This window comes from Equus przewalskii, chromosome 7, assembly GCF_037783145.1.
Source record: "Equus przewalskii isolate Varuska chromosome 7, EquPr2, whole genome shotgun sequence".
Classification (NCBI taxonomy): domain Eukaryota; kingdom Metazoa; phylum Chordata; class Mammalia; order Perissodactyla; family Equidae; genus Equus; species Equus przewalskii.
Window position 1 is genome coordinate 33615698 of NC_091837.1, and position 26752 is coordinate 33642449.

General features: G+C 40.0%; 1 protein-coding gene across 6 annotated transcripts in view; it reads left to right on the forward strand.

The window, feature by feature from the left end:
- The window catches only part of ARHGAP28 (Rho GTPase activating protein 28), a 186283-nt gene that overhangs the window by 140485 nt on the left and 19046 nt on the right, over window positions 1–26752 (forward strand). For 4 of the 6 annotated variants that reach the window (XM_070629464.1, XM_070629463.1, XM_070629461.1 and 1 more), the window contains 7 exons: window positions 1811–1976; window positions 2081–2172; window positions 4511–4588; window positions 10454–10616; window positions 15270–15352; window positions 18238–18435; window positions 18765–18878. In XM_070629464.1, coding sequence (XP_070485565.1) covers window positions 1811–1976; window positions 2081–2172; window positions 4511–4588; window positions 10454–10616; window positions 15270–15352; window positions 18238–18435; window positions 18765–18878 — 894 coding nt within the window. The remainder of the gene's footprint in view (window positions 1–1810; window positions 1977–2080; window positions 2173–4510; window positions 4589–10453; window positions 10617–15269; window positions 15353–18237; window positions 18436–18764; window positions 18879–26752) is intronic. The other 2 variants (XM_070629460.1, XM_070629462.1) reach the window with 1 other exon arrangement.

The window sequence follows — 26752 nt, forward strand, 5'->3', positions numbered from 1 at the left end:
GAAAATATGCTGCTAGGACCAATGTCAAAGAGCGTACTGCCTGTGTTTTCTTCTAGAAGTTTCATGGTTTCAGGTCTTATATTCAAGTCTTTAATCCATTTTGAGTTGATTTTTGTGCGTGGTGTAAGATAATGGTCTACCTCATTCTTTTGCATGTCGCTGTCCAGTTTTCCCAGCACCATTTATTGAAGAGACTCTCCTTTCTCCATCGTATGCTCTTGGCTCCCTTGTCGAATATTAGCTGTCCATAAAGGTGTGGGTTTCTTTCTGGGCTCTCGATTCTGTTCCATTGATCTGTGTGTCTGTTTTTGTGCCAGTACCATGCTGTTTTGGTTACTATGGCTTTGTAGTATATTTTGAAATCAGGGAGTGTGATACTTCCAGCTTTGTTCTTTTTTCTTAGAATTCCTTTGGCTACTTGGAGTCTTTTGTTGTTCTATATAAATTTTAGGACTCTTTGTTCTATTTCTGTGAAAAAGGTCCTTGGGACTTTGGTAGGGATTGCGTTGAATCTGTAGATTGCTTTAGGAAGTATGGATTCTAACTATGTTAATTCTTCCAATCCAAGAGCACGGAATGTCTTTCCATTTCTTTGTTCTTCCTCAATTTCTTTGAACAAAGTCTTCAGTATACAGATCTTTCACCTCTTTGGTTAGATTTATTCTTAGGCATTTTATTCTTTTTGTTGCAATTGTAAATGAGATATATTCTCAATTTCTTTTTCTGCTACTTTGTTGTTAGTGTATAGAAATGCAACTGATTTTTGTATGTTGCTTTTGTATGCTTCAACTTTACTGTTTTCATTTATTATTTCTAATAGATTTTTGATGGATTGTTTAGGGTTTTCTATATATAAAATCATATCGTCTGCAAACGGTGACAGTTTTCCTTTCCAAAATACTAGGTTTTCTGAAAACAAAGTATTTGTTATATACTTTATGTATATATATATTTATATATACTACTTATATTTTTTGTTTTACTTATATGTTAATTATATATTACGCTTGTATAGTACTTATATTCTACTATTATTATATATAGTACTTATATTAATAATTGAGTATTATATAAGAACCAGCTCTTGCTTTTAAAAGGTCTTACTTCTTATAGTCTTCACAATATTTTAGGATTGTTGAGGGTTTTTTGTCGTTTTAGTATATTTTGTTTTCTAGTGTGGAAATGTAGAATAGTAATATCATTGTCTTCAAAATGATAGTAGGGTTTTTTGGCCTGTTCTGTGCATTTTCCTTCTTTAAGAATATTTGGCATCATCTAAATTTGATTTTTAAGGTAGACTGACTGCTGTCTCCGCAAGCATGTGCAATCCATTTCAACTGGACGTTACTTACAGTCTTTTGACGTAGGCAGAAGAGAGTAGATGAGGCCTGGTATAAGGATTGACATCTCCCCCAAAAAAGCTATGTCAGAAGTTCTCCTGGGAGTCCTTGGATGATGTGCCGTGTATGCGTGTCTCATGCATGCCGTGGTATGTCCATTCCGTGTGATGCCTGGGAGGTGTGTTTCTGACAATACAGAGTGTTCCTTGGAAGAAAGCAGTTTTCACAGTTGTGATGGCAATGTCCAGTATGCTTCAGACCACGGTTTGGTTCTAATTCAGATAGTAGTGATCTGCAGATGTTCTAAGAATCGTATTCATAATCTTTCTACGATGAAGCATGTTCCTCAGAGATTTTTTGCAAATAGCATGTCTTGCTGTACAGGTTTAGAATGTCCAGGTGGCATGTGAATGAAGGTATAATAATTTTCCTTTGCCATAACAAATAAATATCCTCAATATGTATTTTAGAAATTTATTGTTCAGAAAACCAGATTTGGCCTAACTGAAGCAGGAGATCTGTCTACTGAAGACATGAAGAAAATCCGCCATCTCTCTCTCATTGAATTGACGGCCTTTTTTGATGCCTTTGGAATTCAACTGAAAAGAAACAAATCAGAGAAAGTAAAAGGGCGAGGTAATTAAGAAGAGTGATTTCCTCTGATTTTAACCCTTTGACATATTGGAATAAGATAGTGCTTTTCTGATTCTTTTTTCTATCTCGACTATTTTCCAATGAAGACAATGGGATTTTTGGAGTTCCACTTACAATCCTACTGGACAATGACCGAAAGAAAGACCCTGGAGTGAAAGTTCCCCTTGTATTACAAAAAGTGAGTAGAATGCAAATGAATGGGGAATTAGCAGAGCCTGCAATTTGCTATTTGTAAACCGGCTGAGGAATTTCCTCTTGATTTAAAGATGCTACAGCCCTGTTAGGACTCAGGCCCTTGGCCATTTTCAGTTTTCCTCCTTGCATCCCTGTAATACCGGACAAGCACATGCACCAGTTGCCTTGCTGTGAACTTTTGGGGCCCGGTGCACTGTCTCACCACAAGCATCCCGTGATGGGGCACCGATGCTCTACTGCATGGCTCCCTTCAGTTAGATTTTCTCCAACTTTTTAAAAATGTTACTTATGTGTATGTCTGTGTTTGTATGTGTTTTTGTTTATTCTATCTGGGGTAAAAGATGACTATTAATTCTCAGCAATCCACTTACTGATCATACAAGTATTTGCTGAGATATATAATAGGTTGGGAGTTTTAAAATGTGTATGTGCAATCATTTAAATGAATTTTCCAAAAACAAGCTTAATAAATTCTAAAACTCAGCTTATTCTGGTGGTTTTTTAGGCATAATTAGGAAGATAGGACACATTCAGACAAAGAAGATTTTTTTGTTTGGGAAGTTTTGACAGTGATATAATCTGAATTATCGTATGCTAATATCTCTGTGACCACCACTAGGGAACGGCTCATTTGCTTTTATGTCACATTTTTATTGCCAACAATTTACACTGGTTTACCTAAATACGCATTTATTCAACAGTGACATCCAGTGGCACAATTAAAATTTCAAGCCCTAACTACAAATCTTGCTGAATTTTAAATGTTACGTAAAAATATTGACTGAGGAAACATGTACTTACTTATTCAAAACATGTACTCACTTATTCACAGTAACAATTCTACCTCTCTTTACTGTCTTCCTAAATTTTGCTACCAGTACCTCAGATTGAGCTCCTCAAATCAGGGATTAGTTTGGCTGCCCATGGGAGCAGGGAGGATGGCCCCAGAGACCCAGAGCATGCCGGCGACGGGCCAGTGTGCACAGGAGGCTTCTGTAGGGCATCTCCCCGCTCAGGGCTGCGCCGGCCAGGGCCAGCCATCTCCTCTCACTTGTAGTCAGCCCTGAGCAGCCCAAGGAGGTCAGTGTTATCATCTCCTGTCCATGGATGAGGCCACTGAGGCGTGGCAGGATGAGATCACTTACCCAAGACATGTAGCCGCAAGAGGTAATGCCAAAAGGAGCAGAGTCGCAATCCAGTGACAACGTTTGTGGTGACTCTTAGGTTCTTCCCTTCCTTCAATTAGAACCAGAATTATGCCCTTTGTCCTGTATGGAAAAGACAGAGTTTGAAGAAAATGCATGAAAATCTAAGACTAAGAAGATGCAACACGTGAATTTATATTATTATATAGATGCAAAAACCTAGCACAGAACTCAGCAAATGGAAGGTGCACAGTAAGTGCTGGTTAAACCGCATCTGGATGTATATATGCAAGCAACTCAGTAAGTGCTGTCCATTGTTACTGCCAACGTGAAGCGTTCCTCGTTTAAGACAGCTTGAAGTATTACTCTCCTCTCCTGTGGGAGAAGCTTTTCTTCCTCCTAAATATCTATTTCTCTTCATACCTACAAGAACTATCTTAGTTCCATCATTTCTTGAAGGGAAAATCATTTCTTGAAGGGAAAATACCAAGAACTCTGGATCCTGCTCTTGCTGTGTGAACTGGGCAAGTCATTTCTCCTTTCCACGCCTTAGTCTCCTTGGCAGTGGAGTGAGGGTACTGAGAGCACCTGCCTCATAGGGTTATTGTGAGGGTTGATTGAGTACATGTATGTGAAGTGCTGAGGCTCAGATCTGAAGCACAATAAGTGCACAATACGTGTTAGTGTTTATTATTATTTTAACACCATTATCACCACCATGAGAGCTCACGAGAGCTAGAAACATTTACAATTTCTAATTCCTTGGTCAGATTTCTAGAATTCCTTTAGTTTCTTAACCAGAGAGGTTGCAACTAATGGTAGTAAATTTAGAATCTTTTCCTACTGGTCGGTCTGCAGAGAGAGACGTAGTAACCCACTCTTAAAACAGTTAAGTGGGGAGTATGGTGTGAGCACAGCTCGGGAGAGTTGGGGCCGTTACTTTTGAGCTTGGTCCTGGGAAAGTGATATAACAGCTCTGAGGCCCCACTTCCTCATTTGCAAACTGGAGGCCAATGCGAACCTCGTCGGGTGGCTGTGAGCCTTTCCCACAGTGTTCCAGTACCAGGCACGTAGACATGCTTGGTAATTTATCAATTGTGGTCATCATCAGTGTTATTTCAGATGTTTGTGATCATAAGGAACTATTTATTTTTGTAATATATCATTGCTTTCTAGTTTTTTGAGAAAGTTGAGGAGTCGGGTCTGGAATCTGAAGGAATTTTTCGACTTTCAGGATGTACTGCCAAAGTCAAGGTACCGAACGCTTCTCTCTTCCTCGTTAGAGTTCTAAGCCAGCTAGACCCAGTCCACGTCAGCCTCGGGTATCGAATCCTTTGTTGTCGTTGTAGGTATTATCACTTGGTCTTGTCAGTATTCCTCAATACCTATGATTAAATGGTGTTCCGTGATCCTGAATCGTGTATCCTTTTAAATTGAAACAACATAAATAAAAAAGACAACAACAAAATAACACATCGATTCACCATCAAAAACTGCTGCTTGGGGCTGGTCCGGTGGGGTAGTGGTTGAGTTTGCAAGCTCTGCTTCAGTGGCCTGGGGTTTGCAGGTTCGGATCCCAGGTGCAGACAGACCTACGCACCACCCGTCCAGCCATGCCATGGCAGTGTCCCATATACCAAAGTGAGGAAGATGGGGACCAATGTAAGCTCCTCACCAAAACAAAAAACAAAAAACCCACAAAACTGCTGCTTGTGGGGGCTGGCTTGGTGGCGTAGTGGTTGGATTTGCACCCTCCGCTTCGGTGGCCTGGGATTCACAGATTCAGATCCTGAGCACAGACCTACACACAACTCACCAGCCATGCTGTGGCAGCATCCCACATACAAAATAGAGGAAGATTGGCACAGATGTTAGCTCAGGGCCAATCTTCCTCACCAAAAGAAACAAACAAACAAAAAACCCTGCTGCTTGTCTTTAGTTTGGAAAAGTTAAAATGTCCCATCATTGTCTTGGGGTTAAACACTTTTGTTTGCTGTGTTCCTCTCAGTCATGGAATTCACTAAGCCAATATTAGCTGAGCCCTTTTTTCCATTATCAGTTGCTTTAAACTTAGAAACATTTTTTGGCCCCACTTTTACTGAAAGGCCTTATGCGGATTTGTAGGAATGGCCGTAACCACTAGAATACTCACTCAGCAGTTCTAAGCAGTTCCATTTAAGGTAATGTTGGTTTCTACGTGTAAAACCACCCGTGCAATGTGATCCTTTTACTTTGCTTTCTTACTTCTATGTGGTGGCAAACTCTACAGCACAGTAAGGAAAGAATCTTTAGAAAGAAAAGCTTTCTCATAAATTTCTCTAAGATACCACTGGTGGGTATCCACGATGAAGAGTTCTTCCCTGGCAGACATGAAAACCTGAGCAGTTCTAAATGAGGCATCTTTGAGAAACAAGTCTCAGAGTAAGGGAAAAGTGCACTTGGTTGTATTTAGAATTATTAAAAGGAGATGTGTGGAGGCAGAAAAGCATCTCTTCATTAATTCATTTTGGCACATGTTTTGGGAAATTCTATTTGTATCAGAAGTCTCAGAGTTTTTAGATAGCAGTGGGATGGGGTGTTTTTCTAGGTGGAAACAGGATAGATAGGTTGTGTGTATTGGAATCCTCAGAAAGCAGATGCTGGAACGGGGTTAGGAGAAAGGGTCGCTGGGGGATAGGGCTTCTGAAGGATAAAGGAGAGGAAGCAGGACTGGGCAGGCCGAGCCTCAGACCACAGGCAGGACTGCTGGGTAGCCCTGGGGAGCAGCCCTGCCCTGGGCGGGGTGGGCCGGCCCAGGCCTCCACGCGGCACGAGTCATTGCTGGGGCTTCCTGTGAAGAGGTGATGAGGCAGAAGAGAAGGTGCTGACATGCACTCAGCTACCTGGGTTGTCTGCGGATGGACAGCACGCCCTCTTTTGAAGGGAGATCTGAGCAGTGCACCGCCCTGCAGAGGCAGAAGGATTGGGGCACTGAGGGGCTGTGACTTCCCTGGGAGCCGACATCGCTCACGCTGGCATAAGTTCGTTTGGAAGGGAGGAAAACTCTAATGCCTCCTTTAGACTCTTACTTTCTAAAATGAATCTGCTTTTTGTCTCAGGTTCTCGTAGGTATGGTTGCTGTATATACTTCTGAGTAGATGTGGCCTAAATCTGAGGGTGGAAGCTCTCGCTAGTTTTGGTTAAATCTTGGGTTAAATCTGTAGAGTCAGAGAACCAAAATGAAGTCAGAGAAATGAATTTCCTGAGCAGAATTAGACTCCATCCCTCTGAACGTCCTTCCATAGTCGGCAAGCTGTATGTGCATGTATTTTTACTGGCTTCTGTGTGTGTGAAAAGCATAATGAGTATGATGTAAAATTCTCTTTTTCAAAATTATCAAAAGGAGAAAACATCACACGACATATCTTGTTGCATGAAATTTAAAATCATAGCAGAAGTTACTTTTCTTTAGCTAATCTTCGACTGAAAATGCTTATCAAAGGCTAATAACTCCTTCCAAGTGTTCTTCTAGGCACGTGCGCTCCTGCACCACGTATTGGGAAAGGCCCTTTCCTCCCCTATCAGATTTCTATAGTTTCAGCCTATTTATTCCATCTCTTGTTAGTGCAAAAAATGTAATCCAGATGTTTTCATGGTGGGAGCCCCAGCAAGCCAGTGTGAAAGGAATCTGGGCCAGTGAATAGAAACAGGGGATATTGCCGTTAGAAAGATGTTGTAACTTGATATATTAAAGGGGTCTTTATTTTTTCTCCGTTGTTCAAACTTTAAACTTTTTTCGTTTTCTGTAATTTGATCTGTTAGACTATTTTTTCAAGGAATGTGGTTAGGGAAAGAAAGTTAAAAAAAACCCTCCATTATAGTCATCCTCAAACTGTGCCAAGTGGATGACACTGACATTAGTGTCTCGTTGTGCACAGTCCGGCCGGGTCTGTGCTCGGGGCCTGGAAGGACGGCAGGGCAGCAGCCTGAGGGGACGCTGCTGGTTTCGCCAACGGGGCGCACAGCAGCGGAGCCCATTCCTGTGTGCGAGGCCGCAGACCATTTGGAAGCAATTCAGCGCTTTGGTGTTTTCAGTAATTTTCTTTTCCAAAATGACAGAAATTTGAGTCAACACTAGGGAATGTATTTTACGGAGGAAGGCAGACTGTTTGCCGTGCGAGAGTTTCTTTTTTGACTTGTTTCAATTATTCTGAGGCCACGTTAAACATTTTATAATTACGTTACCTGCTCTGCTGGTTTCCCTTCCTGAACCGGCTTTGGAAGCTGAAGGTGGGTCATTTTTATAAAACTACCTCAGAAATAGAAGCAGGCTGTATATTTGCTCACAGGAGATTTAAGGACATGGCTTCTGACCCTTGCCTAGTGTTCTCATTAATACTGGACAGAAAACGTGACTTCTTTAATCTTTAAATGCTCCCTGTCTTTGGCCAGGTAAAGTCAATGCCTGGTTTATGTGGTTTCACATTTGGGACCATGGAAATGTCAGCTCTGCTCCTACGGTGCACAATCTGCTCTGGTCGAAACCAAGAGAGGACATTCTTTCTCTCAGTCTTGTTTTATACTGGCCATCTAGACAAGATGAAGTGCTATCATTACCCAGATATCCACACCACATACGCATGGGGTTCCCACAGTAATAATACTAAAGGTTCTAAGAGACCAAGAGGAGGGGGGAGTAAAGAGCAGCCGGCATTTACTGAGCGCTTACTGTACGGCAGGTACTGCACCCTAGTGTTAGTTATATTATCCGATTTAATCTCTGTGTGGTCATTTTAATGTCCCTATTACACAGTGAGAAACTAGAGGTACAGACCATTCAACTAGTCAGTTGTGGAATTGGGATAAAAACTCAGAGCCCCTCGTTATGGAGCCTACTCCTGTCACTGGAGCCATGTTGCCTCTTGAGTGACAGGGAACCTCTGACAGTTCAAATGATGGTCACGTTAGTGTTTCAGATAGCTTCTTCTGGCAGAGGGATGTGGGAAATGAGCTGGGATTATTCTGCTCTCGCTGGTGCTTCCTGCCCACTTGAAAAACAACTTTCCTTTGCTTCCCCGCGGTGGTTCCAGGCAGTGGCTGGAAAGCATTTGCTCCTCCTCCTGTCTCCTATCACAACCCCTCCGTCTGCCCGTGACCACAGCCAGCAATCTGAGAAGCATCTTGGACTGTTATTTCTCCCTCTAAGTCTCAAATTCAATACATCACTGATTCTTGAGAATTTTCCATCATGGGCATTTCTTAAATGCCACCTCTCTTTTGTATCTTACAACTGTTTATCCAGGTTAGTCCTCGATTGTCTGTCACCAGAAATGGTGCCTTGGCCTGATAACTGGTTTCCTTGCCTCCAGCCTGCTCCCCAACCAGCGTCGAGCTCCATACTCCTCCAAATCACTTTTCCATTTGCCTGTCAGAAAAGATAAATCCCACCTTCTTATTCTTTTGCTTAGAAATGTTCCATGTTACCTCATTGCTTTCAGAATGAAGTCCAGTCCCCTTAGGATGTGCTCTGGTCCGCTCCCCCGTCTCTCTCTCTCCCCTCTCCTCCATGTACACGACGCTCCAGCAACACGAGCTAACTGGAGTTCCCAGACCCACTGGGTCTCCTTGCGTTTGTGTCACTGCTTGAGCACTTTCTTCTATCCAGAGTATCCTTCTATTTCCTCTTGCCCTGGCAAGCTCCTCACCAGTTTTCAGCACTTGGCCCCAGCAGAGTTCAGTTCTCCTCTTTCATGACTGCATAACACCCAATCGGTGACCTTTCTTATAGCATTTGACACCCTGAATTAGCATTATGAGTTCATGAAATAGTTGCATCCACTGGACTACAAGATGCCTAAAGGCAAAGAATGGATCTCATGCATCCTTCTCTTCCCAGAGCCGGGCCTATGCTCTCTCTCTTTTATTCTAGGAGGGGCTTTATATATATGCTTCAATGCATTACAAAGTGTACTTATCAGCAAAGGGTTGCTTGATTAGCTGCATTAGTGCTGTTAGATTGAGAGCTTCTCAAGGGCAAGAAGAAAATCCCCTTTCATTATCATCAGTAGGGGCTAGAGGGTGGCTCAGAATCATGTCCGTTTTTCAGTAAGAGATACATCCTGCCAGGGAGCCCACTGTTTGGCAGGCTCTGGGAGCCATGAGAACATTTGTGTGTGGGCTGGTGGATGGGCCACTCCTTGGAAGGAAAAGGTCAGAGGTGCGAATTGACTGTGGCTGTGCATGTTCAAGGCTGGAAGAATTAGGGTTCTCGTGAGAATCAAGTAGAGGCCTGAAGGAAACTGAGGGTTTCACAGTTCTCTTTTTAAGTATCCTTTTTGGAGCAGTTAGTGTCAGTCGGGAGTCAAACTGACTATGACTGCCTGGTGTTAAAGGTAAACTCTGTCAATCAAGGGAGTGGTAGAAAAGGAGTTTGACTTTGAAAAAGAGAGATGGAGAACGGGTGGACTGATAATCAGATGAATTGACAATGTAAAATGTATAACTCAAGTACTACTTATGGAGGCCTAGAGAATTTTTTGAAGTGTTCACACAGTATTCCAAACCTTATGAAGGATTAGGCAAGCGTGCAAACGTGGGAAACGCGTACGTCTTGGCATCCAGCTTTGCTGCACCTGCTCTTGGGGGGTGTCATCGGTCCGCGTGTTGCAGTGAGGTCAGAGTTCTCTTACTGGGATGGTTCTCATTCTGTGTGTGCACGAGCTGAGAGGCATGCATTCGTGGTCTAATTTAGAAATAGCTGACGGGATGGCAGATGGAAAGGATCAGGAAAGAAGGGAAATGGCTTTGTCAGAATCCAGCAGTGCATTCATCACGTGGGGATAGGTTATATTCTGCCAAACCACATTAGTGAAACTATGATCTGAGTAAAGAACTTTTATATTTGAGTTGAATTAGCAAGTTATTTCAAGATTAACATTATTCTAAAAGGATTTTAGAAGACAGTTTTTAAAAATTCAATCAGAATGAGCTATTTTAATTCTTGTGCTGAAAAAAGTTAGTTAGATATTGGCTTTTCAATCTATTTACAAAAATAGTTTATGTAATTCAGTTTTCAAAGGGGAAAAGGGGGGTCTGGTACTAAAAATTCATTGAACATTGACTGTTTTCCTTGATTTTCAGCAATACCGTGAAGAACTGGATGCCAAGTTTAATGCTGATAAATTTAAATGGGACAAAATGTGCCATAGAGAAGCTGCAGTAATGTTGAAAGCGTTTTTCAGAGAACTACCCACCTCTCTCTTCCCTGTGGAATATATACCTGCCTTCATCACTCTAATGGAAAGTAGGTGGAAGAAATGTGAATGGACTAAGATAAAAGGTCAACACAGTGACACAGAGCAGAAGAAAGACTCATAATCCAATGTGATCATAGAGGCATAGATTTGCTATTTCCTGGCAGCGCTCGGTGAAATATTGAGTGCGATGGTAAACAGTCATCTCTCTACCGTATTCATATATCTAAGTCTGGTAGAGATGAGTTAGAGGGTTTTATAATCCTTAAAAGGTAGAGAGGTTTGCAGAAAGACCAGGCTCTTGAGGTTTGAATTTCTGCTCAATCATCTGTTAACCATGCAGTCAACCTTTCTGAGCTTCATTGCTGCACCTGTAAATTACAAATAATAACTACTTCTCAGGGTTGTGCATATTGAATGAAGACATCTAGAATGTGCCTGATGTGTAACAGTCCTTCAAGAAATAAAGTATATCTCTCTTTTTCAAATCTAAGGTCCTGAGTCTGATGGTATAGCACACAATAAATGCTGCAAGAAGGTGTTTTGTCTCTGAAAATTACAATATCAAAGTGTTTCTGAAAATTACAAAGTCATATAGATTAGGCCTTAAGTGAAGTACTTGTATAATATCATAGAGACTGGAATGTGTGTATTGTGTTTGGCAGTAGGGGAATAATTGGGCATGGCTTCAGCCTAACTGTTGAGTATTATGGAGGGTGCGACAAGAAAGAAATTTAGAAAAGTAGAATGAGCTAGATAGTGGGGGCTTTGACTACTAACTTGAGTAGTCAAACCAAAATATGTACAAGCATGTTAAGTAAATGGTGATTCTACATTGGCAGAAAAGGGCTGTGGCCAGATTGAGAGAATACACCCCATAAAAAATGGGTTGACCACTGCTCAGCTTTTGAAAATGTTAGCTACAAATGCAAATTTTAAACACTATGTGAACCTAACAAGTGCAACTGCACCTGCCTGTGTACAGCCAGAACTGTGAAGTCCTCACACCACAGTGAGACAAAATGAGAATCAGATCCTGAGTTGTATGACAAAATTTGTCCTAAAAATTAGTAGGTTCCAAATCGTTAAAATTTTTAACTAATCCAGATTCATAAAATAATCCTTTGTGTCTTCAGAGAATAGAATGCAAGAAGCGAGGCAGTTCTTTTCTAGGCTTTGTCTGTGACCAATATCTCTTTTCTTTGTAAGATGTAGCATTTTTGTTTTATGAGAGAAACTTTCAGAGAAAGAGAGAGGAGCTAGTTCCCTTCATTTTTTTTTTAATTCAGATACTGTATTTTTTTAGTTCTACAATTTTCTGTTGGTGCTTTTTAAGGATTTTCTATTTATCTGCTGAGATGGCCTATCTTTTCATTCATTATAAGCATATTTGTCTTCACATTATTGAACATAGTTATGATAGCTGCTTCAAAATCTTTGTCTACTGGTTCTCACATCTGAGTCGTCTCAGGGTTTGTCTCTGTTGATTGTCTTATCCCTTGAGAATGGGTCACTCTTATATGTCAAGTAAGTTTCAATTACATTCTGACCATTGTGAACACTGTGTTTTGGAGACTCTGCATTCTGTAATATTTCACCACAGAGTGAGGGTTTTGTGTTGTTTTTGTTCTTGCTTGTTTATCTTTAAGCAGACAGTTTGCATGGCTGAACTCAAATGAACAACGGTCTTTTGCACGGCAGCTCAATTCACTCCCATTTCAGTTATACAGTTCTTACTTGTGCTACTCCACACATGCATGGTTCATGGGTCAGCTAAGATTTCGGTGAATTTTGTGCAGAATCAGGATCTTCCATCTCTTGACCTCTCCTTCCTGGGCTTCTCCCATAACTTCCCAGTGGCTGTTGTTGCTCTGACCTCTGTCGTCTAGTTGTTCAGGCCAGAAAGACTGGGGTTTCCTTGGGAGCTTTAGCCACCTCATGCAGCATTGACCTCAAACTAAAAGCTAGAAAAATGGGACATTCTCCCTGTGCCATTCCCTAATTTGAAACGTCCAGTCCTCTCCTAGGTCTGCCTGCTTTTGTCCATCCTTCACTGCCTCAGGTAGTTGTTTTTTGTACTTTGTCCAGTTTGTTGTCTTCGGGAGTTTGATCGTGGAGGAGCTTACTCAGTTGTGCCAGAAACAGAATTGCCTCCTTTATTTGTAAGTCTGAAAGACACAGGGTTTTCTGTAAAGAAAGGTTTTTGCTGCCCTGGAGAATGGGCTCCCGGGTTACTAGCTTTGCCTTGGCCTCTGGTTTATATACTAAACAATTCATCAGTACGAACCGCCACAGAGGATTGTTTTTGTTTGGTGTTGTGAAATCATGCAAGGAGGAGTCAAACCTCTAATGCCAGACCTGTTCAGAGAATCATATTTAAGAAAAGTGTGCAAAGAAATTAGTTCCCCTTAACATCATTGTTCCCTATCTGACTGCATTCCCTTGAAGGGAGAGGCTCTGGAAGATAGTCTGAAAAGGTTCACAGAGCAGTCCACATTTCTTTGTATGATTTTGAAAGTGGAAACTACTATATTGCAATGATTGATGTGATAGCACCAAGCCTGCAGGAAGCCCAGAGTTCTGGGCTGCTCCCAGCAGGGAAATGGCCTTTTTGCCGCCTAGAGTAAGCGCTAGTTGTAAGGAGATTTTCTGAAAGGAGAACTGTGGACGTGTGTGTGTGTGTGTGTGTGTGTGTGTGTGTGTGTTTAAGCTGCCCTTCTTTGTACTCCAAAATGGAATTCGGAGAATGTAGAGTCATTTCCACTCGTGTAATTACTTTCTCTTTCTTCTTTTTAAACGTGGCCCAAAAACTGCCCATAAAATTAAAGGACAGTTCATCAATCATATCTTAAGATACTTTCATGAAAGTTTAGTAGCTCTCTGGAAAAATACAGTCATGTGCCGTATAACAACATTTTGGTCAATGACATTTATGGTGGTCCCATAAAATTAGTACCATGCGGCCTAGGCATGTAGTAGGCTCTACCCTCTAGGTTTGTGTAAGTACACCCTATGATGTTCACACAGTGACAAAATCTACTAACGACACATTTCTCAGAATGTGTCCCCATCGGTAAGCAACGCCTGACTATAATAATATAATGACCTCAGGAAAATAAACACTCTTAACTAGGATGCAGTAAATGAATTAACTACCAACTATTAACCAGAAAACAAGGGAGAGCCAGGTTTCCTAAGGAAAATGAAAATGGATTATTTGCTAGTTTAGATTTTTTAATCTTAAAGAGAACTTCATAATTCCTCTGAAACTGGTGGAAAGACAGAGCCTGCATCTGCATCTGTGGTCCACCCCCAACAGAGGTTTTTTTTGGGTTGCATTGGAAGATTATAGATAGCCCTTCGCCAGCACTTTATATTTTAAAATAATGCCTTATTTGTCCCTAAATGCTTTGTACCGAGATGTTCTCCTGATAACTCCTGTTATTCGGGCAAATTTATGTCAATGTGCATTAGCTATTTTCAAGAACATCCTGGACCTGTGTCGTTTTTGTTTACAAAGTTGACATAAATTTCTAAAAATCCACATAGGGATTGTACTGAGGCAATATGATACGATTCTATAAATACTCCTTCCAACTGTTTCTTCATTTCTTGGCCATATACATCAGTCAAGTACTGCTAACTCAGGTGCACACAGCCTCGTGTAACCTAGTAGCCTGTCACGAGAGTGTTTCCACTACCGTAAAGCTAAGTAACTTTACAGGCAGCTGCCTGCCTTTTATCCTTTGAATTTAAGTAGATAGAGCTTTGTCAACTGGAGAACTCCCCCAGGATTGGAACATACTGCTTCCGCCCGGAACTCCCCACTGCGAGGCCATTGTGAGGAGAGTACAGACAGAGCGAGGCCTGGATGCCCTGCTATACTCACATTTTCAGCACAGCTAGTTGTGGATTATCCATTTGTGGCTGGAATCCCTAAAATCCTTTCCTTAAACTGGGAAAAGAGCCAGCGTTGAGAACACAAGTATAAACCCACCCAATGGCGCCATCTTCCGTCATTGTCAGGAATAAAATACTCAAGAATCCCCAAAGATCAAACTACAGTCACCTTCCCCAAATGTCCATCTCAGATCTAGACAGATCTTCCTTCAACATCTGTGCAGGTACTGATGAGAACACTCCACACAGGCTAACTCATTTAATCTGCATAACAGCCCCGGGAGGTGGGTGTGGTGACTACTCCCATTTTACAGGTGATAAAATGGAAGCTATGAGGTGTTACGTAAATAGTCTGCCCATGTCACTCAGTGACTCAGTAGTAGATGCAAGATTTGAGCCTGATTCTGGCATCTGTGCTCCTGATAATTATACTTTGCTCCTCATTATGTGAAAGCAAGATTTCTTTTCTCTTGAATTCAGCATCAGGCCTTCTGTGTATAGCATAAAAGTAAAGCAAGGTCTGTAACAGTACTTTGAAAAGGGAAACGTTGGACAAATCTGGAGTTATTTAGAAGGTCTCGTTGGCTACCTGCCTCTACAATGGCATCGTGGGTTGTAAAAGAGGAGTTGATAGACTGAGACTGCTGTGCAACCAACAAATTTACGTTGTCGGGCACAAAACCTGAGTCTTTACCACGGAAAGCTGTCAGGAGCCCTCCTATGCTGCCAGCTGTTAGCAAGAAACGCTGTCAGAATGCGTCAGTGTTGTTCCAAATGAGTGGTTATTTCTGTTTTCTTGTTAGGAGAGCCTCCCATCAAAGTGCAGTTCCAAGCCGTACACCTCATGGTCATGGCGCTGCCTGATGCCAACAGGGACACAGCCCAGGTACGTTGATCAACCTCATGCTCTGTCATTGGCTCTTACTGATCAGAGGAGATGGCTCGGATGGAAAAATGAGAACCGAGATGACAATTTACTAAGCCAGCTTAGCATGCTGCAAACCTTTTGCCTTTCCGTGTTCCCACTGCTGTTCTCCTGAGGAAGACAGGAAAGAATCTAAATCCTAGAATCTTCTTTGAACACTTTCGCTTCATTCATTCAATCTATTAGGAGATATTGAGTGTCTCTGACATCCCAGGCACCGGGCTGGGGTTAGGAGCAGGAGAAGTACAAATGGAAGACTTGAATTGAATGATGTCAGAAATCAATGAGACCATTATGTCAGTTGTAGAGTTAAAGCTCTGTCGTCGTTGGTCCTCAGCTGCTCACTTGGGTCTGGTGGCTGAGATCCGAGCAGTATCTTTGGCGAGGAAATTTGAAATCACTGATTTAAATGAATTTCTAAAATGTTCGTGCCTTACAATTTATGAAGATAATTCAATTTAAAGAATTCTAGAATCTCAGAATTTTAGAGGTCACCTAATAGGATCTTGTCATTTTGTGGATTAGTAAAATTACACTCAGAAAAGTGACTTCTCCATTAACATAAAATAGAACATTTGATAGAATCATATTCCGTAGTTCTTCATCCCAAATATCTCTCCCTTTATTTCAAATTCATTTCTTTGCCATATGTTGATAAAAATCAGTTTCTCTTGCTATTTTGATATTGACTCTGTGTACATGGGAAATTTGCATAAGTACAACAGGTGTTTGGAATCTTTGAAATGAAATTGAGGTAAGGATGAATTGAAAAGAGCCTGTCATTTTGAGGCCAGTAAACATAATGCTGAAAACAAATATGATTCTTAGTGCTTCCTCTTATCAGACATTCAATTTGGTGAGGACCTTTCCTCCTACATAGAGAAAACGTCTATGTCAATTATAGTGTACCCTCAGCCCAAGGATGGGGATTGCCTATGGCATAAGAATGTCCGTTTTTAATACAATTTGGTAACTTTTCAAAAGCTGGAAACTTATTTGCTTGGTTTTTGGCTTTGTCTGAACAGTGTTCTTTTATAAAAAAAAGACTAAAACAAAAGACTGTCTGGATCAGATATGTGGATCAAAATGTCATCTACCCTTTCGTATAACTTAGCATGCAGCAATTATCAAATTCGATGCATTTCTAATAGAAGATCCTCAAGAAACAACACGGGACTGGTGAAGATGATACACACACACGCTCTCTCGCTCTCTCTCTTCCATTCTAAATTGTGGCTGGAAGGAAGATTGAAGCTAGCATGGTGTACGGATGAAGAGCTCTGGCTCAGGAATCAGGTTTCCTTGGGTCAAAGCCTGGCTCTCCCACTTAATTAACTGATGCTGGGCAAAGTGCTCAGTCCCTTGCCACCTTACTTTCCTCAGTGACATTAATAAAACCATACTAATAATAATTAAGAAACTCAACATTTTAGCCCCTGTGAAATACCTCACAGGGTCTAGAATGATGATAAAATGAATGGATTTATATAAAGTACTAAGGATAATGCCCAGCTTAAAATAAACCCTGGAATAAACGTTACCTATTATTACTATTATGTGCTGCCCATATTCTCATTACAAATACTGTAGCACAATTCAATCTTGGAAAACCGAACAGCATTTCCTTTCCTTTTAGGATTTCAGTCCTCTTGGTGAATTTCAAAACGTTCTGATAAGCATCTATATTTTGGTGGCTCAGCCAAACTTTGATCAAGCTCTCTCAAATGTTTTTTGTTTTTGTTTTTTTAAGGCTGAGAACAGCTGCATGTGAGCGTTTTCCTTTGGTCTGTTGAAGATTCCACAATTGAAAAGCAATAGAAAGATGATATCCCAAAAATAAAATTTTTAAAAATTCTCATTTGAGTTTACCTTTGGGCTAAGGAATGAGATACTCAGGTTTTTTAAAAAGAGTTTTCCTTTCCCAAGGAAATAGTAAATAGTTCTCAATAGTTGTGCTTTAAATTAAGGGTGTTTTTAGAGTTACTTTTCTTCCTTCACAACAACACTGCATTTCATATTTATTGGAGCTGCAGGGTTTTCTCTTCTGAGTTTATTATTTAATTTTAATATTTATCACATTTATTCAGGATAAAGGAAAATAAAGTAATGCAGACTCTTCCTTCTTTTTTTTTTTCCTTATTTTATTTTTTTCCTTTTTCTCCCCAAAGCCCCCCAGTACATACTTGTATATTCTTCATTGTGGGTCCTTCTAGTTGTGGCATGTGCGACGCTGCCTCATCAAAGTTTGATGAGCAGTGCCATGTCCGTTCCCAGGATGCAAACCAACGAAACACTGGGCCGCCTGCAGCAGAGCGCGAGAACTTAACCACTCAGCCACGGGGCCAGCCCCTTTTTTTTTTTTAAGATTTTATTTTTTTTCCTTTTTCTTCCCAAAGCCCCCCGGTACAGAGCTGTATATTCTTAGTTGTGGGTCCTTCTAGTTGTGGCATGTGGGACGCCACCTCAGCATGGGTCGATGAGCAGTGCCATGTCCACACCCAGGATTCAAACCAACGAAACTCTGGCCCGCCTGCAGTGGAGCACGCGAACTTAACCACTCGGCCACGGGGCCAGCCCCGAGAAATGCAGACTCTTATTTATAGAGACTCCAGTATAATGAACTCCATAAAAATGGAGCTACTTCTGTGCAGCAGACAATTGGAGAAGCTGTTCACATTTCTTACTAGCGTTTTTGAGCAATGAAAGGGAAACGTGACACATTTAACCGTTCTATACTTCTGACAGTTTTCCAGAGGTGCCGTCAATGGGTGTAGAAATGAATGACAGCAACCAGTGGTGCCTTTTGATAATTTACAATAGTGTGACACAGTGCTGTTTCTTGTTAGGCCCTTATGACATTCTTCAATAAAGTGATTGCCAACGAATCAAAAAACCGAATGAGTATATGGAACATTTCTACTGTAATGGCGCCAAACCTTTTCTTCAGTAGAAGCAAACATTCTGATTATGAAGAATTACTGTTAGCAAACACTGCAGCCCACATCATCCGCCTGACGCTTAAGTACCAGAACATTTTGTGGAAGGTGAGTAACAATGCGATGCCTGTGATGTTCTCCTCTCCTCAGAAGTCCACAAGCACCCAGGAAATGTCAGGGCTCCTTGAGCAAGCAGTGCCTGCAGTCACAGGGAGGAAATATGACAAAATAATCCCAGGTTGCTTGTGGCATCTTTATCCACTCTTTAGGGCTGCTCCTGAACACATTCTCCCTTTTAAGCAGGAATCCTAGTAGATTTTTCTAATCTTTATTAGGACAGATGCCGTGGTTCCTGGTTACCATTACTGAAGACCGAATCTATTAGGGGGATTGAATTCAAGTGTTTTCCTTCTAGTCAAGCTGTGCTTTCTCTCCAGGTTCCATCTTTCTTGATCACTCAAGTCAGAAGAATGAATGAAGCCACCATGCTGTTCAAGAGGCAGCTCCCAAGTGTCAAAAAGCTGCTCAGGAGGAAGACCATAGAACGAGAGGTAACGGCAGTGAATGGACGTGCAAATGTTGGTACCACCCTGGCTTTTATTTCTCAAAGTGAGGCACAAAATAGCGTGCAATTTAGAACCAAACATTTTGTATTCTCACAAAGTATCAAACAGTCCTGTGACTGTAAACATTCTGGAAATTGTGTCCATGACAGAGTACTGTGACCTTTCCATTTTGTTGAATTATGTGCTTTTTGATTGAAGTCCTTTAAATATCTCTTATTGTAAAGATTGTTTAACATTCTGTTAGGTATTTAAGGCTAAAATGGTTCTCACAAAAGCTGGAATTCGATGTTTTAGTCCCTGTGAACTAGATTTAAGGGCAATCCAGTATATCTAATAAATAGAGAAAGAGATTTCTTTAGCGATTGGATTCTAAAAGAATATCTAATCCTCAAGCTGTTTTGTGTAAATTCGTTGCATTCCAAAGAACTTTTGCCTTAGCAAGGTTGTTTTGGGAGGTGCATAACGGAAACAGCTTTTAGAATTATCTTTATTTTTTAATTTAATCTGAGGATGATCATGATAGATAGATGCAGAAATACATAAAATTCACTTTGCCCTGAAAGGAACTTATACCTAATGTGGGAGAGAAATGTAGACAAGAGCCATGAATATGCGTTAAATGCCAGACCAGTTGTGCAATGTGCCAGGACCATGCAAAAGAGAAAGAACTGTGCTCCAACATGGGAAACTGGATGACTTCACGGAGGAAATGGCATTTGAGCTGCATCTTGAAGGATGGATAGCATTTTGAAGAAAACGGGAATGTTCGACCGGGAAAGGAACAGGAAATGCCAAGGCAGTGAGGCGGAAGTGTTGTGACTGTCACAGTCACGGTGAATGGCTGCACTCCCTTACTGATGACGGGCAAAGGCACTTCAGATCAATAGAACCAGCACTCTAAATCTGGGAAAAGAAATGCTTTTAGTTTGTTTTAATTGAGAAAAAAATCACACAACATAAAATTCACCATTTTTAATTTAGTTATTATTTTTAGTTATTATTTTTTATTCTAACTATTTCAAAATTCACTGGCTTTAGTATATTCACAATGTTGTACAGCCATCACCACTATCTAGTTTCAGAATATTTTCACCATCCCCAAAAGAAACCTCATACCAATTAAGAACTCACACCCTATTTCCCCCTCCCCATAGCCCCTGATAAATGCTAATCTACTTTCTGTCTTTATGAAATTACCTATTCTGGACATTTCATATAAATGGAATTGCACGTGATGTGTGGTCTTTTGTGTCTGACATCTTCCACTTAGCATAATGTTTTCAAGGTTCATCCATGTTGTAGCATGGATCAGCACTGCATTTCTTTTTTTCATTTGTTTTTGCATCTCTTTGTTTTTTTAAGATTGGCACCTGAGCTAACAACTGTTGCCAATCTTTTTTTTTTTTTTTCCCTTTCTGCTTTATCTCCCCAAATCCCCCCGGTACATAGTTGTATATCTTAGTTGCAGGTCCTTGTAGTTGTGGCATGTGGGACGCCACCTCAACGTGGCCTGATGAGCCATGCCATGTCCACGCCCAGGATCTGAACCAGCGAAACCCTGGGCTGCCACAGCCGGAGCGTGTGAACTTAACCACTCGGCCACGGGGCCAGCCCTTCCTCTCTTTTTTTAACAACCTTATTGAGATATAATCCACATATCATACAGTTCATCTATTTAAAGTGTATGATGCAGTGTTTTTTAGTATATTCACAGATATTTGCAACCATTAATGCAATCAAGTTTAGAACATTTTCATCACTTCAAAAAACCCCATACCCTTTGGCTATCATCCTCTTAAACTGCCCCCTCCCACCTCATTTCCTCCCACCGGCCCCAAGCAACAGCTGATCTACTTTCTGTCTCTATGGAGTTCCCTATTCTGGACTTTTAAAGAATGAAATCATGTAATGTGTGGTCTTTTGTGACTGGCTTATTTCACTTACATTATATTTTCATGATTCATCCAGGTTGTAGTATGTATCAGTACTTCCTTCTTTCTTATGGCTGAATAATATTTCATTATATGGATATACCACATGTTGTTTAACCATTCATCCATTGATGGACATTTGGGTTGATTCCTCCTTTGGTTGTTATGAATAATGCTGCCATAAACATCCACATACAAGTTTCTGTGTGGACATATATTTCATTTCTCTTGGATGTATGTTGGATCCTATGGCAACTCTGTGTTGAATCATTGAGGAACTGCCAAGCTGTCTTCCATAGCAGCTGCACCATGTTGTATTTCCACCAGTAATGTACTGTGAGGACTCAGAATTCTCTGTGTCCTCACCAACACTTGCTATTATCAGAATTTTTCATTCTAGCCATCCTAGCGGGTATGAAGTGGTATCTCCTTGTGGTTTTGATTTGCGTTTCTCTGATGACTGATGTTGTCAAGCATCTTCTCATCATCTTATTGGCCATTTGCATACCTTCTTTGGAGAAATGTCTGTTCACCTCTTTTGCCCAATTTTTGGTTGGGTTGTTTTTTATTATTAAGTTGTAAGAATTCTTCATATATCCTAGATACAATTATCAGATATCAGATGTATGATTTGAAAATATTTTTTTCCCATTCTATGTATTGTGTTTTCAGTTTCTTGATTATGTCCTTTGATGCACAAAGGTTTTTAATTAGGATGAAGTATAATTTATCTACTATTTCTTTTGTTGATCATGTTTTTATTTTCATATCTGAGAATCCTTTGTCAAATCCAAGATCGTAAAGATTTAATCCCACACTTTTTCGCATGTGGTTATCCAGTTGTCCCAGCACCATTTGTTGAAAAGACCTCTTTCCTCAATTAATGGTCCTGGCACTCTTGTCAAAAGTTAATTGACCATAGATGTATGAGTTATTTCTAGACTCTTAATTCTATTCCATTGGTCTATATGTCTGTCCTCATGCCAGTACAACACTGTTTTGATTACTGTAGCTTTGTTGTAAGTTTTGAAATTGAAAATCTGAGTCTTCCAACTTTTTTTTCCCCAAATAACTTTGGTTATTTTGGGTCTTATGCATTTCCATATGAATTTTAGAATCAACTTTTCCATTTCTGCAAAAAGGTAGTTGGAATTTTGATAGAAATTGCATTGAATATGTAGATTGATTTGGGAAATATTGCCTTCCTAATAATACTAAGTTTTCTAGTCCATGCAAGTATATCTTTCCATTTATTTAGGTTTTCTGTAATTTCTTTCAGCAATGTTGTATAGTTTTCAATGGACAAGTCTTGTACTTCCTTGATTACGTTTATTCCTAAGAATCTTATTCTTTTTATTTTTTAAAAGATTGGCACCTGAGCTAACATCTGTTGCCAATCATTGTTTTCTTCTTCTTCTCCCCAAAGCCCCCCAGTACATAGTTGTATATTCTACTTGTAGCTCCTTCTGGTTGTGCTATGTGGGACGCCACCTCAGCCTGGCCTGATGAGCGGTACCACGTCCACACCCAGGATCCAAACCAGTGAAACCTTGGGCTGCTGAAGTGGAGCATGCGAACTTAACCACTTGGCCACAGGGCCGGCCTCTGTTCTTTTTAATACTATCATAAATGGAATTGTTTTCTTAATTTCTTTTTCTCGGATGGTTAGCTGTTGGTGTATGGAAATACAGCTGATTTTTTGTCTATTGATCTTACATCCTGAAATTTTACTGAAATCATTTATTAGCACTAAACGTTTGGTTTTGTGTGTGTAAATTCTTGAGGATTTTCTCTATATAAGGTCATGTTATCTGTGCATAGAGTTAGTTTTCCGTCTTCCTTTCCAGTCTGGATGCCTTTTATTTCTTTTTCTAGCTTAACTGCCCTGGCTAGAACTCCAGTAGAATATCAGATAAGAAGGTAAGCACAGAGATGCTTATCTTATTCCTGATTTTAAGGGGGAAGCTTTCAGTCTTTCACCATTAAGTATGATGTTATATGTGGGTTTTTCATAGATTTCCTTTATCAGATTGAGAAAGCTCCCTTCTGTTCTTAGTTTGTTGGGTGTTTTTACCATGAAAGGGTGTTGAACTTCATCAAATACTTTTTCTCCACCTATTGAGATGACCATAGGGGTTTTTTCCTTCATTCTATCATTATGATGTATTACCTTGATGGGTTTTCATATGTTGAACTAACCCTGCATTCTTAGGATAAATTCTATTTGGCCAAGGTGTATAATCTTTTTAATATGCTGCTGGAGAGGTTGCTAGTATTTTGTTGAAGATTTTTGCATCAACATTCATAAGGGGTATTGGTCTATGGTTTTCACTTCTTGTCATGTCTGTGACTTTGCTATCAGGGCAATACTGGCCTTATAGTATGAGTTAGGAAGTGTTCCCTTCTCTTCACTTTTTGCAACAGTTTGTGAAAGATTAACGTTAATTCTTCTTTAAACATGTGGTAGAATTCACCAATGAAACCATCTGGTCCTGGACTTCTCTTTGCAGCAAATTTTTTTTTGATTACTGACTCAATCTCTTTACTTGTTATAGCTCTATTCACATTTTCTATTTCTTCTTGAGTCAATATTGATAGTTTGTATGTTTCTAAGATTTTGTCTATTCCATTTAGGTTATCTAATTTGTTGGCATATCAATTGGTCATAGTACAGATGGTCCCCAACTTAGAATGGTTTGACTTACAATTTTTCAGCTTTATGATAGTGAGAAAACAATACACATTCAGTAGAAACCATGCTTCGAAATTCGAATTTTGATCTTTTCCTGGGCCAAGAATATGCAACCCGATCCTCTCTCATGATGCTGGGCAGCAGCAGCCAGCCCCAGCTCTCAGTCAGCCGTGTGATCCTGAGGGTAAACAACCGAAGCTCTACAGTGCACTGTGTTGCCAGTGGTTTTTGGATGAGTACCCATACAACCATCCTGTTTTTCACTGTCAGCACAGTATTCAATAAATTACATGAGATATTCAATACTTTATTATAAAATAGGCTTTGCATTAGATGATTTTGCCCAGTTGTAGGCTAAAGTAAGTGTTCTGAGCACGTTTAAGGTAGGCTAGGCTAAGCTCTGATGTTCAGTAGGTTAGGTGTATTAAGTGCATTTTCAACTTGTGATATGTTTGATTTATGATGGATTTAATGGGATGTAACCTCATTGTAAGTCAAGGAGCATCTATATTCTCTTATAATTCTTTTTATTTCTGTAAGGTTGGTGGTAATGTCCCCATTTATATTCCTGATTAATAATTTGAATCTTCTCTCTTTTTTCTTGATCAGTCTAACTAAAGTTTTGTCTATTTTGTCGATCTTTTTGAACAGCCAATTTTTCTTTCATTGATTTTCTCTTTTGTTTTTTACTCTCTGGTCCTTATTAAGACTCTAATCTTTATTATTTCCTTCCTTATGCTTGTTTTGAGTTTAGCTGACCATTTTTAGTTTCTTAGGGTGGAAGTTTAGGTTATTAATTTGAGAGATGTCTTTTTTTAATGTAGGCATTTACGTCTATAAACTTTCCTCTGAGCACTACTTCTGCTCCATCCCATAAGTTTTGGTATGCTGTGGTCCATTTCAAAGTATTTTCTAATTTCCCTTTGACCCATTGGTTATTTAGGAGTATGCTATTCAATTTCCACATATTTGTGAATTTTCCAAATTTCCTTCTGTTCCTGATGTCTCATTTCATTCCGTTGTGTTTGGAGAACATACTTTGTATTATTTCGATATTTTAAAATTCACTGAGACTTGTTTTGAGGTCTAACATATTATCTATCCTGAATAACCGTCTATGTGTACTTAAGAAGAGTGGACTGTGGTGTTGTTGGGTGGAATGTTCCAGAGATGTCTGTTAGGCCTAGTTGGTTTACTATGTTGTTTAAGTCTTCTGTGTCCTTTCTGATCTTCTATCTGCTTCTTCTCTCCATTGTTGAAAGTGAGATATTGAAGTCTCCAACTATTGTAGAACTGTTTCTCCCTTCAATTCTTTCTTTTTTTTTTTTTTTTTTTTTGGCTATCTGTCTTAGTTCCTCAATTCCTCCATTAATGCCTTCATTTACATAAAATAAGTATTTTCTAATGTACCACTTTAATTATTTTTGAATTATCTCCTTAGTGGTTGCTTTGGGGATTATAAGTAACATCTTAATTTATAACAATCTAGTTCATTTTAATACCACCTTGAATTCAAAAGTATATAAAAATTTTCTGCCTGTATACATCTGCCCCCCCCCCCACTTTATTCTGTTATTGCCACAAATTATGGCTTTATAAATTGTGTGCCCATCCTCATAGATTTATAATTATTGCTTTATGCACTTGTGTTTTAAGTAAGATAGGGAAAAAGTGGAGTTATAAACAAAAAATACATTAATACTGTCTTTTATATTTATCTATATAGTAACCTGTACTGGTATTCTTTATTTCTTCATGTGGATTTCACCTACTGTCTGTTATCCTTTCATTTCAGCCTAGAGGACTCTCTTTAGTATTTCTCATAGGGTAGGTTTGCTAGAAATGAACCGTGTCAGCTTTTGTTTATCTGGGAATGTCTTAATTTCACCTTCATTTTTTAAAGACTATTTTGCCAGATCAAATTTTGGTTGTCACTTTTTCCCTTTCAGCACTTTGAATATGTCATCTGTCTTCCTGCTTCTATATGCTGGAAAATCAACTGTTAATCTTACTGAGGGTCTCTCGTGCCTGATGAGTTGCTTTCTCTTTTGCCGTTTTCAAGACTATCTCTTTGTATCTGTCTTTAGACAGTTTGATTATGAAGATTCTTGGTCTGGATCTCTTTGAGTTTATCCTATTTGGAGTTTGTTGAGCTTTTTGGATAGGTAGATCAATGTCTTTCAGCAAATTTTGGGAGTTTCAGCTATTGCTACTTCAGATATTCTTCCTGTCCCTTTTTCTCCTCTCCTTCTGAAACCCTCGTTATGTGTATGTTGGTGCACTTGATGTTGCTCCACAGTTCTCCTTAGGGTCTATTCACTTTTTTCCATTCTTTTTTCTTCCTGTTCCTCACACTGGAAGTTTCGATTGACCTGTCTTCAAATTGCTGATTTTTTCTCCTGCCTCCTTGAGTCTGCTGTTGAGCCTCGTTTTTATTTCAATTTGACTTTTCAGCTCCAGAATTTCTATTTGGTTCCTTTTTATAATTTATACCTCTTTATTGATATTTTCTATTTGATGAGATATCAGTCTCATGGTGTTGTTTAGTTCTTTAGACGTGTTTTCCATTAGTTCTTAGAATGTATTTAAAATAGCTGATTTGAAGGCTTTTTCTAGTAAGTCCAATGTCTATGCTTCTGTCCATGAAAATAATCCATAACCAATCTATAAATGACAATTTGGGTGAGTTTATTCTGAGCTGAAATCTGAGGACCATGGCCTGGGGCCTTTCTTCCTGAAGGAAAAAAGGGCACCAAAGAAGTGGGGTGCACAGAGCGGTTATATACCCCCAGAGAGGATGTTTCACATAGGATTGAAATGTCCCTTTTACAATAGTCGCGAGACTGCTCTGTCGGCACTGCGATTGATGGAAACAGCAGGGAGGTCTTCTGTCTCAGTGAACACAGCAGGGTGGCAGTCTGTTGTCTTGAGCTGGGTGGTCACAGGTGAGCTGGGTGGTCAAAGGTGAGTGCAGCAATCAGTTCCTAGCCTAAGGAAAGATGCTTATCCCTAAGGAAATGCCAATGTTGGGGGAAGTTGCACGTTTATCTCAAGGGCCTTTGTTCTGGCCATAGGAAATGTCTAAGCAGATATACAATGCGTGCTCAACAGCCACAGTGAGGCCCTTTTGGGAAAAAACAAAGTCAGGCCGAATTAGATTTATACCAAATGGCTTCCTCATATACTCCAATATATCCTATTGCTTGCCATTTTTATTTGTCACTTCCTTAAAGAGT